Source organism: Drosophila yakuba, chromosome X (genome assembly GCF_016746365.2).
Source record: "Drosophila yakuba strain Tai18E2 chromosome X, Prin_Dyak_Tai18E2_2.1, whole genome shotgun sequence".
Taxonomy (NCBI): Eukaryota; Metazoa; Arthropoda; class Insecta; order Diptera; family Drosophilidae; genus Drosophila; species Drosophila yakuba.
The window spans coordinates 22,973,995-22,989,665 of NC_052526.2; the positions used below are offsets into that span (position 1 = coordinate 22,973,995).

The window sequence follows — 15,671 nt, forward strand, 5'->3', positions numbered from 1 at the left end:
TTGGCACAAACCAAGCTTTGGTGCACAATAACTATATACTAATTATGTACCCCGTTTTTGAGTTTTTCGATCGAATTGGTTAGGGCATCAAGCTGGAATGTCCAGGTCTGGCTAAAGGTAAATATATTATACATACTTGCTTTGCAAGAATGAAATTTCACAGTGGATATATCGATTAGCCTAATGGCTCCTAAGCTAAGATCTCCAAAAGTGTCTCGCTCCGATTAGTGGGATCGCTTCTCTCAGTGGATTTGTGTGAGTGATGAGATGCTTACTCCAATAAGCAAAGTGGTTGTTGCCACTGCTGATGTTGCAATCACCAGGCGTGCTCTTTGTCATCGCTAATGTCACCCGAGCTGAGGTTTCTCCTGGGCTTTCGGTCCGAGTTGGACCTACAGATGGGTCCATAACCATGGACATCGGTCCACTCCTGACGTGCCTTGGACTTGGCATTAGCTTTCGACGTTCCATCTAGTCGAGCTAAGTGGCACTTCATCTCGCTCCTCGGGGGATTTTGATTTGTTGCCAATGCGAATCGATCTCAGGTCCATTAACAATGGATAGTGTTGATTGTTCTATAGCAATCGTGCGAAACTCAGTGTGCTCTGTCTCAGGAACTTACTTGACATTAGATGACCAGCAGTTTTATATAACTAGGCTTGCATTTGATATCTTCAGAATTCATTCCAAGATATTTTGAGGTACAGTTTTAATTTACCCCATAAAAAAACCACCAGTTTATGGCCAAATTTCAAATGTTTCGGAAATATATGTACACGCAGGAAACCACCTGGCCACTCACTGTTAACTTTCCTTAATGTTGGAAAAATGGCTTCTTTCAGTAAATAGCAGCATATAAAATAAAAGCTCATAAAAAATAAATGCAGCCTGTTATTTAATGGGTGGGCAAGCCTGTGGTCCTTAGCTGCCGCCTGTCCTTTTGCAGTGGCCTGCACATTCACTGAATTTGCTTTTAATTGTTTAATGACGGCCACATTTTGCATTAATTTATTGATACGTCGGTTTTTTGATTTGGCCGCGTTAAATAAATTGCCCCTGCATATTTGATTTCAGCCCCTTGCGAAGGGGCCCCTTGTCAATGGCAAAATAAATTGCATTGAGAGCCTTTGTTGTTACTCAATTAACTTTTAACCAGCCGCAAGAGCGAGTCCATTTGAAGCGTTTAACTGGCCGACTGGAGTGGGTGAAAGGTTACGGGCATCGAAACCGCAAGCAGTCGCGAAGGAACCTTCGGCGAATTCCTGCCCAAGGGGGAAGGTTCTAAATGGAGTGGGTTTCATGGGATTAAAGCCTCCAAGGAACCGCAGACGTAGACGCCTGGACTCACCTAAAAAAAATATAAGGAGTCCAGCATGGAGAAAAAAAAATGCTCCCACCAAACTACACACATACTATATTCATATGTTTATCAGTAATTTGCAGCGTGGTGCATGGGATTCTTACTTGGTGTCAAGTATTCATGTGAACTTATTAAAAATTAAAAATGGATCTTATCTTGTATATATGTACATATAAAGATATATTTTTTGCTTGTTGGCATTTCCATTTCATTTTCAAGTAGTTTGGCCAGATCAAAATTTTACACATTTTGCAATATCTTTTCAAATTCAAGTCGCTATTTTCGCTTCCCAAGAACGAAGACAGCTACCACAACATGTTTTAAATCTCTTAATATGACTTTCTGATATCGCAGACTAAAACTATGTTTCAATACTGTGGAGCGGAAGGCACATGTCCTATCTCCATTAAAAACTATTATTCCAATGCCCTATCTGCTACTCTTATCCCTTTGCTGTATTATTTAGAACTGTTTTGCTGACATCGTTGCTGCTCGCCGGAAATTCAGAATAATTAATATTTAGCTGCCGTTGCTGCCATTTGTATTTTTTTTGCCAACGAAATTTCCGGTTAAGACGACGGGCAGCCGGCAGAAGTCATTTGGCGCATTAGCTGCCATAATTTTAATGGCATTTAATGGCCCTAGAGTGGAACTGAATTGGGAATGGGGAATAGGGAAAAAACGCATTAATTACTAAACGAGCGAACAACAACGACTAAGTAATAAAATAATAATAATAAAGCATGCCAACGTGACCGTCTGCCACGAGGGGAAAGTCGGTATATTAGGAGCCAGAAAAGCCGAAAAAAATTCACGCACTTGACACAAATTCCTTTCGGGAGGCAGCGAGCATTAAAATTGAAAATAAAAATGGAAAAAATTAAATGAAATTCTAGAGTGAGAAAAAGTGGGCACAACTGCTGCAAAGGCATGCCAGAGAATACTTCATATTACAAACGATGGCAGTCCGACAAAAAATGGTCTTATGCTGTCAGATAACATGGCAGAAAAAAGCTCAGTCCAAAGGACGCTCAAAAGACAAATAAAATTGTGGCTGGGACCTTGGGATGTGGGTTAGTCCAGGGAACTGACTCCATAGTCACTCATAGTCACATAAGCATGGCACCATTAATTTGCTGTTTAATTAAGCTCTAACTGGGTTTTCGCATTAGCACTTTAATTACATTACATTTTTAACTAGTTCTTTAATTCTCGGTGGGTTTTCGGAATCTGTGTGGTTTTGGCTATACGCTCAGCGTTAAACTGTTCCAGTCCTTTCGTTACTCGCTCAGTGCTGGGCTTTTATGCATTTAAAGGGCAATAAGAAGGGCCATAAAAATGCGTGTGCTAATTCTTTATTAATTGGCCTTTTCGATTTTCCCCACTTTGCAGGGATATGGAAACAGGAGGAAACAGGAGACGAGGATAAACAGACGGCAGCAGAGAGACACAGGAAGAGAGACGCAGGAACAGGAAGTGCAACAGAGAGACGGAGGACAGGGGACAGGAGACAGGAGAGACAAGGAAAATGTGCAAAGGTAGCAATTTAAGGACGTCAGCAGCGCTGGTAAACTTATTAGCGAAATGCACGAAGTCAACAAACGGACAGGCGGCAGTCCTCGCAGAGGAAAAGGAATCGGAAAATCAGGGGAACCTCGTGCCGCAAAAACAACGAGCTAAACGTCAAAACAAGCAGCAGCAACATCCACAGCAGTATCCACAGATGCTGCAGCAACAGCAGCAGCAGCAGTGGCAGGAGCCACATCAGGAGCAGCATAATCAGCGCCAGCAACAAGGACGTCAAATAGAGCAAATGGCAATGGGGACAAATGAAGAGGCGGCGGCTGCCAAGGAGCACGAACACCAGACCAAACCGACAGACTCCGAATGCAAAGGCAAACACAAACACCAGCACCAGGACCAGGACCAGGACCAGGACCAGCATCAGCAGCAACACCAACACCAACACCAACGAAAGCCCAATAATGTAGCCGGCGTACAGCAACATGTCCTGCGGTTGCAGTTGGAGCTGCACTTGCTCCTGTGCGCCCTGTTGCCGGCTGTCCTGCTGCTGGGGCTGCTGCCCCTGCCGCCGGGCGCCGCAGCCTCGATGACACCTTCGGCTAGGATCTCCAGTGCCAAAGGCCCGGCACGTGAGCTCCTCTTCGCCGAGATGGGCGGTGGAGGCGTCGGGGTCGGTATTGGAATGGGAGTTGGTGGCTCCCCCGGCGGAGCAGCCTCCTCGGCTGGCGGTGGTCCTGCTACAGGACTCACTGGGGGAGAAGGAGGGGGTGCGGCTGGCATCGAGTGCCCCAGCTTCGACAACACCGCCTGTCCCTGCTACAAGTTCGAGGATGGTAAGTGGGAACGGTCGAGCGAACTAATTAAACGCATCAGCCGAGACGCCGAGGCAAAGTTTATTGCACCCAGGACGTGAGAACGGGTCCAATATGAAGCCATCGACTATCGGATAACCAAAAAATAATAGTTTTCCTTTCCATTGCTAGAAGAAAAGTATCGAAGGTTTTTTGAGTTTAGTCTGCCTGGGTTTTGGTGGAGAAAAGTATCGAATATTCATTGCGGTGCCTGGTAGACTTGCACCCTAATGCTACTATAGATACATTTAGTTTGGTTTTAGGCTTCGAGTGTAAGCTCATTCCAGTTACCATCCGAAAGGTATATAGCATAGATTCTATTGAGTACCTCTTTCAATCAGACCGCTTTAAGAGGACAATCGCCCAAAAAACGTGATGTTTACACAAGGCTAGGGTATCATTTTATCATTTTGTCAGAACAGTTGTTCAGTGTAGTCGAGGAAATTTATTCTTTAATGTGTGTGTGCCTTCTTTTTTTTTGCCGTTTTCCAGCAATTTTAATTTGGTCTTGTGGGATTGGTTTTGGTTTTTCATAATAAATTTCACTGTTTTGTTGTTTTGTTTGATTTTTAATAGTTTAATTACTTAAAAATAGTGCTAAGTATAGCTCGGATAAGGTATTTTAGAATATAATGCAAATTTGAACAGAATTTAACACCGTTTGATATATTTTCGTCGTCGTAGTTTTCTGAGTCTTCTCAACGTCGTCACTCGTTTTCACCTCTCCGGCAACCTCCCTTCTTCTTCACAACTGAATTGTGGTGTGTTCGGCTGAACAGTGACGCCAGACCCATTCACACAGTCTTAAATACGTAAAATATTTTCAAAATTTGGGTGATGATTTCGAGCTTAACAAGAAGGCAACAACAGCATAAAGTGATTATCTTCGATTTGGCCAGCCAAACTGTGTATTTACACCATGTCGGCCAATCCGTTTTCTTTCCACACCACACGTAAATATTAATTAGCAACTGCGTAGGAGCACATAGAATATCCGTATACATATGGGGCGTCAATCGAAATGAATATGACAGGCTTTTTAGCTGGGCAGACTACTAACGAGCAGTGCAATCGACGGGCCGGGACGTTGCTTTGATGGCAATGGAAATGGAACTAATTGAAATGCACACATTGCTCCTGCCTGGCGATAACCACATGATGAAATTGTCCGATTTTCAGGACTATTCCTGGAGTGTCCTGGCACGACGGCGATATCGCTGCGCTCAACCCTCGAGCGAATATCGGCGCCGATCCACTCGCTGTCCATCTACGACTTCGACCGCTCGGTGACGTCACTATCGCAGGACGTCTTCCAGCCCGGCGTCCATATCCGGCACCTGCAGTTCTCCCACTCGCACCTGGAGGCGCTCAAGGACAACAGTCTGCGCAACGTCCGCTCGAGCCTGGAGTCGCTCAGCATTGTCAATGGCAAACTAATGCAGGTGAGTTGTGTCGGGAATGTGAAGTTATTCGGGAATACATTCAGACGGATAAACTATTTATAAGATGCAAGTACAAGTGAAGATAGCACCTGTCTCAGAGTTTCGAAATTTCCCTCTGATCAATATTCAAACGGTCCTGATTGGTCGTCGTAGTATGTAGTAGTTTTCGTACCCATCACACTTTCAGTACTCATACGTAGGTCCTAAAAAAGGCATCAGCAGGGATGCCATCCGGAATTTTGTATCATCAAAAGATACATATAATTATAATTATTTACTAATAGATCGCCTCGCTTGATAAGTGTTACTTCCAAAACGGAGATAGCCTTTTTATACCTACGGTAAAAGAAATCTTATGTTAATTGAAAATATAAAATTAAAAGCGTATATGTTAGAATACCCATGCTAATGTTCTACTGCCCAAGAATCCTTTCATTAACGATAAAGAATAGCCGAAATCTGAATTTGACAAAGTTCATTTTCCCGGAGTGCGATACGTAAACTTTAATAAACATTCGAGTTCAAATGGCAGCACTATATTTTAGTGCTTTCACTAATAAAAAGTTTCAGGCAGATAAATTAAGACTAAGAGACTAGTTTGCGTTGAAACGGACGGACAAACAGGCGGATATGGCATACCCTCTGCCAGGATATATTAATTGTGCTGCATATGCGCCAAACCCCTCCAAATTGTGCGGTTTTGATCAAAATATGCAGTCTACTCTCGGGCGTCGCAGTAAAATACTCGCAGCCGAGCAGAGAGATACTCACTTATGAGGAACTGGCGTCAAGCCGCATAAATTGCATCTCGCGGTGGTTTTAGCGGTGGCTTCGCAAAGCTAATTAGTCCATGTCCATCGAAGCTGCTCCTGGCTCCTGCAGCGGGACCTGGCACTGCGAACTGAAACTCCGCGTCGTGCCCAGCACAACATAATGTTAAACAATGTTGGGCAACCAAAAAATGCAAATAGCTTTCTAAGCCATTAAATTTGGAAAACAGCCGCCGTAACGGCAGCGCCACCATCCAGAATCCAGGATCCTGAGTCCTGAATCCGGGCCTCCCAGTATTGGGTGGGGGCGAGTGGCAAACGGAAAATGGGAAATGGGCAGTCAAAACGGCAAATGGCAAAATGGGAAGTGAAAAGGCCGCCGCCAGCCATAAAAAGTAATTTGTCGCCGCCGCCGAATAACGAACGACCCAAAGCCAAAAACAATTGCGTTCAATAAAATAATTTGCAGTCGGAAACGCATAGAATGAGACATTTGCTGAGCATTTGATGAAGAAAGCAACATATGCGCGGAAGAGACATGTTTAAGCAGTCGCGGAATTGAGCTCAAAGAAGCTGGGTCCGCAAAAATCGAATTTTTGAAATTTGAAAGATGGAATTGTTTGCCCACCAATTAGTTTTGTTTGCCCACGTCCAGTTTTGAAGATATGAAATTTGGAAAATTTTCGAACTTCAAAAAGTTTATTTTTTTAAACTTATTTTTTTGTTATAACTTCGTTTGCCCACGTTTGCCCGCCCTTTAGAATTTTGAAAAAACTTTTAGTTTAGAATATATAGGCCCTTAAGAAATTAGGCATTTTCCATACCTCAAAACTAAATATTAAAAAAAAAAAACGTTTGCCCACCCTTTAAAAATGGTTTTTATTGTTTGCCCACCCTTTAAAAACTAATTTTTTGAACCTTGAAAAACAAATATTTTCGTTTGTCCACCTTTAAAAAAATATTTTCGTTTGCATACTTCCTAAAACTAAATATTTCTAAACCAAATCGTTTGCCCACCCTTTAAAAATGGCTTTTATCGTTTGCCCACCATTTAAAAATTGTTTTTTTCGTTTGCCCAATTTATAAAAAATATTTATTTTCGTTTGCCCACCTCTTAAAACGAAATATTTTCAAACAAAATCGTTTGCCCACCCTTTAAAAATGTTTTTTTTTTTCGTTTGCCCACCTTTAAAATAAAAAAATATTTTCGTTTGCCCCACCTCTTTAAACAATATATTTTTAATTTAAAAAAAATTACTTTCAGTAAGTTGTGGCGCCAATTCACACGCACACGTGTTACTTGGCGCATTGAAAATACATATTACAAAAACAGTGTTCTGTATTCTGTTTTTTTTTCACTAGTTCATTATGCTGAGCAACAACAATTTCATATGCTTAACCGTTAATTCAATAGTAATTTGGTTTACCCAGAAACAAAATTATTTAAAAAAAAAACAATTGTCTTTGCAGACAGCGATACCGAAAATGTGTATGTGTGTTGTATTTATATGAATATGTTGGTTATATGCAAAGACACCTCCGGTCCTTGATCATTTCTTGGGAGTAAGAAAGAGAAAGAGAGAGATTTTCGCGAAAGGAAAATTTTTTTGAAAATATTTTGTTTTAAAAGGTGGGCAAACGATAAAAACCATTTTTAAAGGGTGGGCAAACGATTTTATTTGAAATTATTCAGTTTTGAGGTTTGGAAAATGCTTAATTTCTTAAAGGCCTATATATTCTGAACTAAAAGTTTTTTCAAAATTCTAAGGGGTGGGCAAACGATTTCATCCTTCAAATTTCCAAAATTCGATTTTTGCGAACCCAGCTGCGGTATTAAATCAATCCCAAGTTCCATAAAATAGCTCAAGACCCCGAAAAAAAAGCACCAAGTCATGTTGTGCCAGAATGTTCCTTGAAGTTTCAATGAGTTGTTCAATTTAAAGCATGCCTTGATTAATTTCAGCCACAAAGAGGATTTTTGTGCACACAAATGAGGAATGTCTCTAGTGACCAAAGTTCATCCAAGGGCGGCCTACATGTGCGGTCTGCGGGTGCTCAGCGGGCAAGAGTGTCCTGAGCAGGCAGCTTTTCACAGACATCGGGCTTGTTGCTGCCCACAGTGGCGTCTATCGGTGCGGTGCCAGTCTAGAAAACATTTGGGTAATATGGAAGGAAGAGTTCGTATTTGGAGATGATGAGCAGGTCTTAAAAAGAAGCTTAAAGCAAGCGGGAAAGCTCTGGCCCAAGCCACATACATTTAAAAGTGAATAGTTTCATAGTAAATTGTTGTTGTAAGTTGTTTTTAGTTGCCTGTCAAATTAAACATATCACATTTAAAATCCGACCTGCGGGGCGTTCCTTTGCAAATCACCGAAGAACCGGGACACGCATGATAGCAAGGGCGCCGGTACTGCCCGGCAACGCCGTGGATTCCGCGACAGTCCAGCTCCGGGTGTGGGTCACTTGGAGGAGGCTTCCCCGGCGATTCAGGGCCAGAAGGGTGCATTTGTTCTGGAAGCTCTGGCAATCGCCGTTGGGAAGACGACACCAGACTGTAAGGTTTCGAAGCGTGCATTGGGGCGGGAGTATACAAAGGGGGCGTGGCGGCGGGACGCGAATCACTTTGGACTCGAGGGTGGTGGGCATTCTGGTAGTTGTCCTATTGCTGCAACTTACAGCCGCGAAAAGGACGAGGCCTAAGAGCGAATTCAATTGCATTTGAAATGTTAGTAGGCGTGGTAGTACAAAAGTCGATTTTATTGCGGAGACTTTAGCGAACGCATCCCATGTTAAACTTGCACATTATCCTAGTGACTCTCTTCTGGTGCTGATGGATGATGTCGGCATTACACGCTTTTTATACAACTTATGGTTGTTGTAAAAGAAGTAGCATAAAGAGACCAGACTAACATTCTTTTTATGAATCAAGTCTGATCTTACTTACTGCGTTACTTAATTCATTTATTATGAAAACAAAAGCCAACTTTTTCCTTTAAACTCATACCTACATATAAGCATGCGGTATCAAACTCAAGACACACCTTCCCAGTTCGCACTTCGCCTTCCTCAAATCCTTTGCGGAGGGAAGAGTATTCCAAGTTAGATGCGGATCAACAACTAGCGCGCCAAGAAGCATCAGCCATCATCCAGAGACAACTGGATGCTCTCGATCCATGGCTGAAACGATGGAACATCGCAGTTAATACAGAGAAGTCATCCCACACCACATTCTCGCTGCGCAGAGGAGATTGCCCCCCAGTTACACTCAATGGAGAAACCATCCTATCCTCAAGCTCCCCGAAATACCTTGGGCTGACCTTAGACCGCAGGCTCACATGGCGCCCTCACCTGATCGCCAAGAGATACCAGGCTGACCAGCGCCTGAAACAACTTCTCTAGCTAATCGAAAGAGGTCCAAATTGAGGGGAAGACTAAAGCTCCTCCTATACGAAGCCATGCTCAAACTGATTTGGACTTATGGAATAAAGCTTTGGAGCACGGCAAGCGTATCGAACCGCATCCGAATACAGCGCTTCCAAAACAAGTGTCTGAGGATAGTCGCAAACGCCCACCCAAATCATGAGAACTCCACTACTCACAAAGAGCTCGGAATTCCATGGGTGGCGGAGGAGATCTCCCGCCTCAGTGAGAGATACTCCAGAAGACTGGAAAACCACCCAAGCCACCTAGCCATAAACCTTCTCGACAACATCCGTCTGCAGAGAAAACGCCTCCTGGAGTGGAACTGCAATCGCAGGTTTGCCGGAAAAGAGTTACTCCGAGAGACGTGCACCAGCCAGTGTCGTTGGATATCTGGAGGAAGTAGGGCCAGCGGGCCACGTCACCGTACGAAACGACCCGTGATCAGGGATTAGAGTGTGGAAGAGCGTGAATTTTTCTTATTCTTATTCTTTGTCTTTGGAATTCAAAATGCCCATAAATATTTCATAATGTGCCAACAATAAAAATAAATATCATTTTATGGCAGACCATTTTTTCGCTGGCCAGCCACTGGCCATAAATTTCGGTTGAGTCGGGGCGGAGTCGCATGTCCTGTCTCTTGGATGGCTGTGTCGCGTTCGCAAGGCGCCAAACGGCAGCGCAAAGGTTCAATAAATTAAAATCGACTGCCATAAATTTCCATGTCAGTACATTAATTAAAAGGCCGTAATTCGCTTTGTCCATGTCAGGTGACACTGCATCCTTTCGATCCTTTGGCATTCACACACAGAAGTGCTCACCCACACGTGGTCAGTGTGGTGGAAACTCAGCTCAATCAGTGCAATTAAAATTCCCTCCCCTCGGATGGTCGTTCAAAGATACGAGTATAACGAGAAAATGTTTTCAAATGCATAACTTCAACTGGCATGTGCAGCTTCGAAGAATCATTTCAACATACAGTAGAATCCGGTTATAGCGACTTTCAAGGGACCGACGATTTTACGTCGTTATGCCCGGAAGACGCACTAACAGAAAGGTGGAAAACAAATATTTTTTTTTTTATTTTATGGTTGCCATGTTTGTAATATGTTTTAACATAAAACTTTTAGACATTTAAAGCATTTGGCGACTTTACGCATTAAGTTTTATTGGAAAAAGCAGAAAAAACTATAAATATAACAGGACATCTCATGGTATATAGGCATGAGGTCTGCACACTCACGCTGTAAACATTTTTGTGACGTCGGTCACTGATAGATAAATACATATGTCGGGTTATTAATGTCAGGAGCCTCGCCGTCCGTCCGTCCGTCCATAACGGCGTCACTCATGATCTACACTACGCGATTTGTAAAGCTGTGCGCATTTAACGACTCCAGTTGCGTCTACTTGGGCTTCTCAACGATTAATGTGCAGTTTCGTGCAGACTGCTTTTTCTCTTCTCAATTCTGGCATTCCCTTTTCATTATGTCGCTTTCTCACTCTAACCAAGCAGTGCAAGTGGCCACATTCAGCAACAGCTCTATCGTTCTCATTCTAGCACAGTCCCGTTCATAGATAATTCATCTAGAACATGGAGAATAGCGACACATACACATGCACGCATACACATTATTTTTGCACCGACAAATACATTTCTAACAGAGTCGTTTGAAGCTTAAATTTGTTGGCATTAACTTGCTGTATTTATACCCGTTACTCGTAGAGTAAAAGGGTATACTAGATTCGTTGAAAAGTATGTAACAGGCAGAAGGAAGCGTTTCCGACCATATAAAGTATATATATTCTTGATCAGGATCAATAGCCGAGTCGATATGACCATGTCCGTCTGTTCGTATGAACGTCGAGATCTCAGGAACTATAAAAGCTAGAAAGATTAAGCATACAGACTCCAGAGACATACATAGACGCAGCGCAAGTTTGTCGATTTATGTTGCCACGCCCACTCTAACGCCCACAAACCACCAAAAACTGTCAGTGTGGAAGACTCTCTATGAAAAATCTCGTCGGTATAAGCGGTTTGTCGCTAAAAGCGGAGACGTACTAACCGGAGGTCCTTTCATATAACTTTGTATGGGGACCAACCAAGCCATCGAGTTTTCGTCGCAATAACCAGACTAGCGCTATAGCGGAGTCGTTATAACCGGGTTCTACTGTATTTGCAACTAAAATTATGTCTGCAGAAAGCATTTCAAACATTTCTAGCGAAATAATTAGGGGAGGGTGTGGTAATCTACACAAATGTTATTTACGATACATTTAAGTGACTGAGGAATCAGCTCGATTAGGTTTTATTACTATAAATGTCCAATAAATTGTGTTTTCCTTTTGGTAATAGTTCAGTAATAGTTTGTTATAGACAACACAAATAAAATATAATCAAAAATAGTCATATAGCCCATGCATTGCATTAGTGTGAAGCCGATAAGGGTTTCAGTATTCAGTATTAATAGTAAAAAATTTTAGTTTCGTTGTTTTTAATTAAGTAGTATTTTAACTCGGTATACAACAAATTTCTCTTTAAATGCATAATATCTGCAAGGGTATATAAGCTTCGGGTTGCTAAAACGGGCACATTTTTCTTGTTTTTTTTTTTACTTTATGGGTTATAGGATTATGACAGGTTATAGGATTGCCTTCCTGAATGAATTCCTGAATTACAGCCCTGGATTTTGAAGGATTGGACAACGATGTACAACAGTCTGTAGAATGAAATTGAAAAACTTTAAATTGTAGAGAGTAGCTTGGAATTAGCTCTAGAAAACTACGCCGCGAAACAACGCAAAAGTGTGGTCTAGTGGTACATTGCTTGAGATTTGGTTTTTAAGGTGACCTTAAGGTGGTAACCAAGGACCAAGAAAGGGGTTACCTCCCATCGAGTTGCCTTTTCCTGGTTACCTTTCATTTTTGTGACAGTTGTCAGCCCAAGTTTTTTCACGCCAGCACATTTCATAAGGCAGCCGTCCCCAACGTGTGAGTAACGTAGCACCAAATCAAATACAAGTTTGAAGGCCGTCAAATTTGTTCGCAGTGAAAGTTCAGCTTGTACAAAAATGACCAAGGTGTCGGGCACGAAGCCAAGGGACGAGGGCGAGCCAGCCACTAAGCGCGAGCGCAAGGAGATGTATTTGCACAAGAAAGATTACAGGGAGCGCAAGGAGCGCAAGGACCGCAGAGACTACAGGGATCGCAAAGAGCGCAAGGAGCCAGCCGGAGGAACCTCCTCCAGGGTGAGGAACGTCTCGCCAGTTCCCTCGAACGCTTCGGAGAGCACCGAAGGAGACAGCAGCGACTCCAGCTACTCTGACTCCAGCTACAGCTCCACGGGATCGTCCAGCTACACAAGCTTCTCGAGCTCCTCCAGCAGCAGCTCCTCGTCCAGCGACAGCGAGGCAGTGCCAGAAGGCACCATCAAAAAGTTTGAGCGCCCCAAGCACTCGTGTTGCCATCGCCGACACCATCGTCGCCATCGGCGCCACAATAAACCTCGTCATTCGCACCGTCGCCGGCACGTCATGCGTCGCCACCACGCGAATCACTCAAGTCACTCGGCTCACGGGCGCTCCTCCAAGCGTTTGGCTAAAAAGAGTCGTCGCGGCATATCCGCCACCAAGGGAACTATCACTGTTAAGGAGGAGGTTGTCGCAGCAATTTCTCCTGCCCCAGCTCCCGGGGTCATTCAGATACCGGCCCCTATTCCACTGCCTGTGCCGGCACCCATTCCGGCTGTCCTGTCTGTTCCGGAGTCGCTCCCGCACCCGAACCCGCATTCCCATTCCCACTCCCGTTCGCATTCACATTCCCAACTACATAGCCATTCCCATTCCCAATCCCATAACAATCCCCATCCGCAACCCGTTCCGGCCCCTGTTCCGGTTCCAATCACTACTCCCATGCCAACTCCGAAGAGGGACCCAACCGGCGTGGTATTGGACCGCAAGTCTCGCATACGCAGCTCCACCTCGCAGACTATCGCCTCGGCCTCCAGCAGTTCCAGCGGCAGCAACCAGGCCATCATCCAGTCTACCAGTAGCACCATAACCATCACCAAGACGATTGCCAATGCCACTGCCATGGCCGAAAGCCACTCCAGTGGCAGCGCCAGCCTGTCCAGCACCAAACATAAAGGTGGCAGCAGCACCAGCCACTCTGCAAAGGCGGTTGTCACCCATCTCTCGGGCAGCAAGGTGGTCTACCCAGCCCCCAAGACCCCAGTGGCAAGCACCTCCTCGAAGGCGGTGGTCAGGTCTAACCCCAGCGCCAGTTCGAGCCACGGCAGCCACGCGAACCACGCCGCCAATTCCAGTTCGAGTTTCACCCAGGAGCACTCCAGTACCAGGCCCTCGGCAGCCAAAGAGCACAATAAGAGCCCGCAGCAGGATCGTTCAGACAGCTCTAGTTCCAAGGGCAAGTCGTCAACCAACGATCGACCACGTCGAGGTTCTTCCCCGACCACTGGTGCAGAACCTAGTCGCCAAAAACACAGCGGTCAGGACCAAAACAGCCAATGGAACCATAGGCGTGAAGGAGGCGATGGAGGAGGAGGCGAAGCAAGAGGACGCGGCTACAGAGCCGTGGGCGAGGGCAATAAAATGGCCTACAGAAACGGAAAGGACGCCTTCCGATTTCGCCAACCCGTGCGTATTGTGCGCCTGCACATTAAGGGATTGACGCGCCAGGTGACCAAGGAGCACATCACTGAGATATTTGGTCACTTTGGAGCCCTCACGGCAGTCGACTTTCCGATGGACCGCTTCCAAGGACGCCACGGACGAGGATACGCCTTTGTTGAGTACTCACGACCAGAGGACTGCGCCTGTGCCATCAAGCACATGAACGGCGGGCAGATCGACGGCAAGCGGATCAGGGTGTCCGCCTTCCAGGAGAGCATGCTTAAGGCGCCATGGCGCCAATACCGCCGTTACTCGCCGGTCACCCGGCGCCAGAATCAGCGTAAAATGTCCCGCTCGCGCTCGTTGTCCCGCTCCCGGTCGCCGTCCCGCTCGGTGTCCGGCTCGCGGTCCGGGACGCGCTCCTTCCACTCCCGTTTCCGCTCGAAGTCGGGATCGCGCTACAATCGGCGCAACCGCTCGCGCTCGCAATCGCGCTCCTACACCCGCTCCCGCTCGCGCTCCTCGCCGCGCTACGGGCACTACCATCGCCCCGATTCGCGTTCGCCATAGGCAGGCGGACCTGTCGAATGTTGCAGTGGGAGAAGCTTGAGCGATACAGGACTTTCCGGAATCTGCAATCAACCAGATGCCTATTTTGGTCTATGCATTTAATGCGGTTGTATACTTATTTTGGTGGTGAACTATTTCAGGCTAAATTAGAAGCCCTTAATAAAAATAAATATGCATGCCCTGCACAAAAAAAATTGGTTATATCACAAAGTAATGTGAATATTGAAGGAGTTATCTCAGTAGTAAGATAAGGGCCCACTGGTTCATCGAACAATCGATTACCCAAGGACAGGTAAATTGTATTTCGTAGTGGAGAATCGTATATTTGATTATTAGATGAAGCGTTACTGAGTACACGAGTACATATTTACATCAGTATCAATTGCTATGTCCGTCTGTCTGTCCGCCCGTCCGTTAATTACGTAACTATGTGAGTGAAAGCAGATAGTACATATGTATTTGCAGATAGTATAAAAGCCTTATACGTTTTATAGCTGCCATAGAAATATTTATGAAATAGCTGCTCAACGTCCCCAGACTTTTAATTAAATATTTTATAAAATGTAAGTCATGCAATTATCTTACCCAAGGGCGAGCAAGCAAAACAAAACAAGAGAGGACGCTATAGTCGAGTTCCCCGACTATCTGATACCCGTTACTCAGCTAGTGGAAGGGAGAAGGAGAGTCTTAAACACAGTTTTTGGCGGTTTGCAGGCGTTATAGTGGGCGTGCCAGAAAGTTTTTTGGCAAATCGATAGAAATTTACAAGACCAATATAAAAATGAAAAAATATCAAAACATTTTTCAAAAGTGTGGGCGTAGCAGCTTTGGGCCGTTTGAGGGCGTGACAAAAAGTTTTTTGGTAAATCGATAGAAAATTACAAGACTAATACAAAAATGAAAAAATTTCAAAACATTTTTCAAAAGTTTGGGCGTGGCAGTTTTGGGCAGTTTGTGGGCGTTAGAGCGGGCGTGGCAACATGAATCGACAAACTTGCGCTGCTTCTATGTCTCTGGAGTCTGTATGCTTAATCTAGCATACTTGCTAGCTTTTATAGTTCCTGAGATCTCGACGTTCATACGGACGGACAGACGGACAT

At 44.7% G+C, this 15,671-nt stretch overlaps 2 protein-coding genes across 7 annotated transcripts in view; both read left to right on the plus strand.

Moving 5' to 3' along the window:
- LOC6526233 (chaoptin) overlaps positions 1-15,671 on the plus strand; it is a 190,533-nt gene that overhangs the window by 164,004 nt on the left and 10,858 nt on the right. For all 6 annotated transcript variants that reach the window (XM_002102006.3, XM_015191226.2, XM_039377680.1 and 3 more), the window contains 2 exons: positions 2,753-3,717; positions 4,915-5,177. In XM_002102006.3, coding sequence (XP_002102042.2) covers positions 2,889-3,717; positions 4,915-5,177 — 1,092 coding nt within the window. In that variant the 5' untranslated portion in view covers positions 2,753-2,888. The remainder of the gene's footprint in view (positions 1-2,752; positions 3,718-4,914; positions 5,178-15,671) is intronic.
- LOC6526232 (suppressor protein SRP40) lies at positions 11,363-15,154 on the plus strand. The gene is made up of 2 exons (XM_002102005.4): positions 11,363-12,361; positions 12,420-15,154. Exon 2 carries the CDS (start codon positions 12,442-12,444, stop codon positions 14,569-14,571), a length of 2,130 nt encoding a protein of 709 aa, XP_002102041.1. The 5' UTR covers positions 11,363-12,361; positions 12,420-12,441; the 3' UTR covers positions 14,572-15,154.

Coding starts and splice junctions, on each gene's coding strand:
- LOC6526232 (XM_002102005.4), top strand. CDS start 12,442: ATGACCAAGGTGTCGGGCACGAAGCCAAGGGACGAGGGCGAGCCAGCC.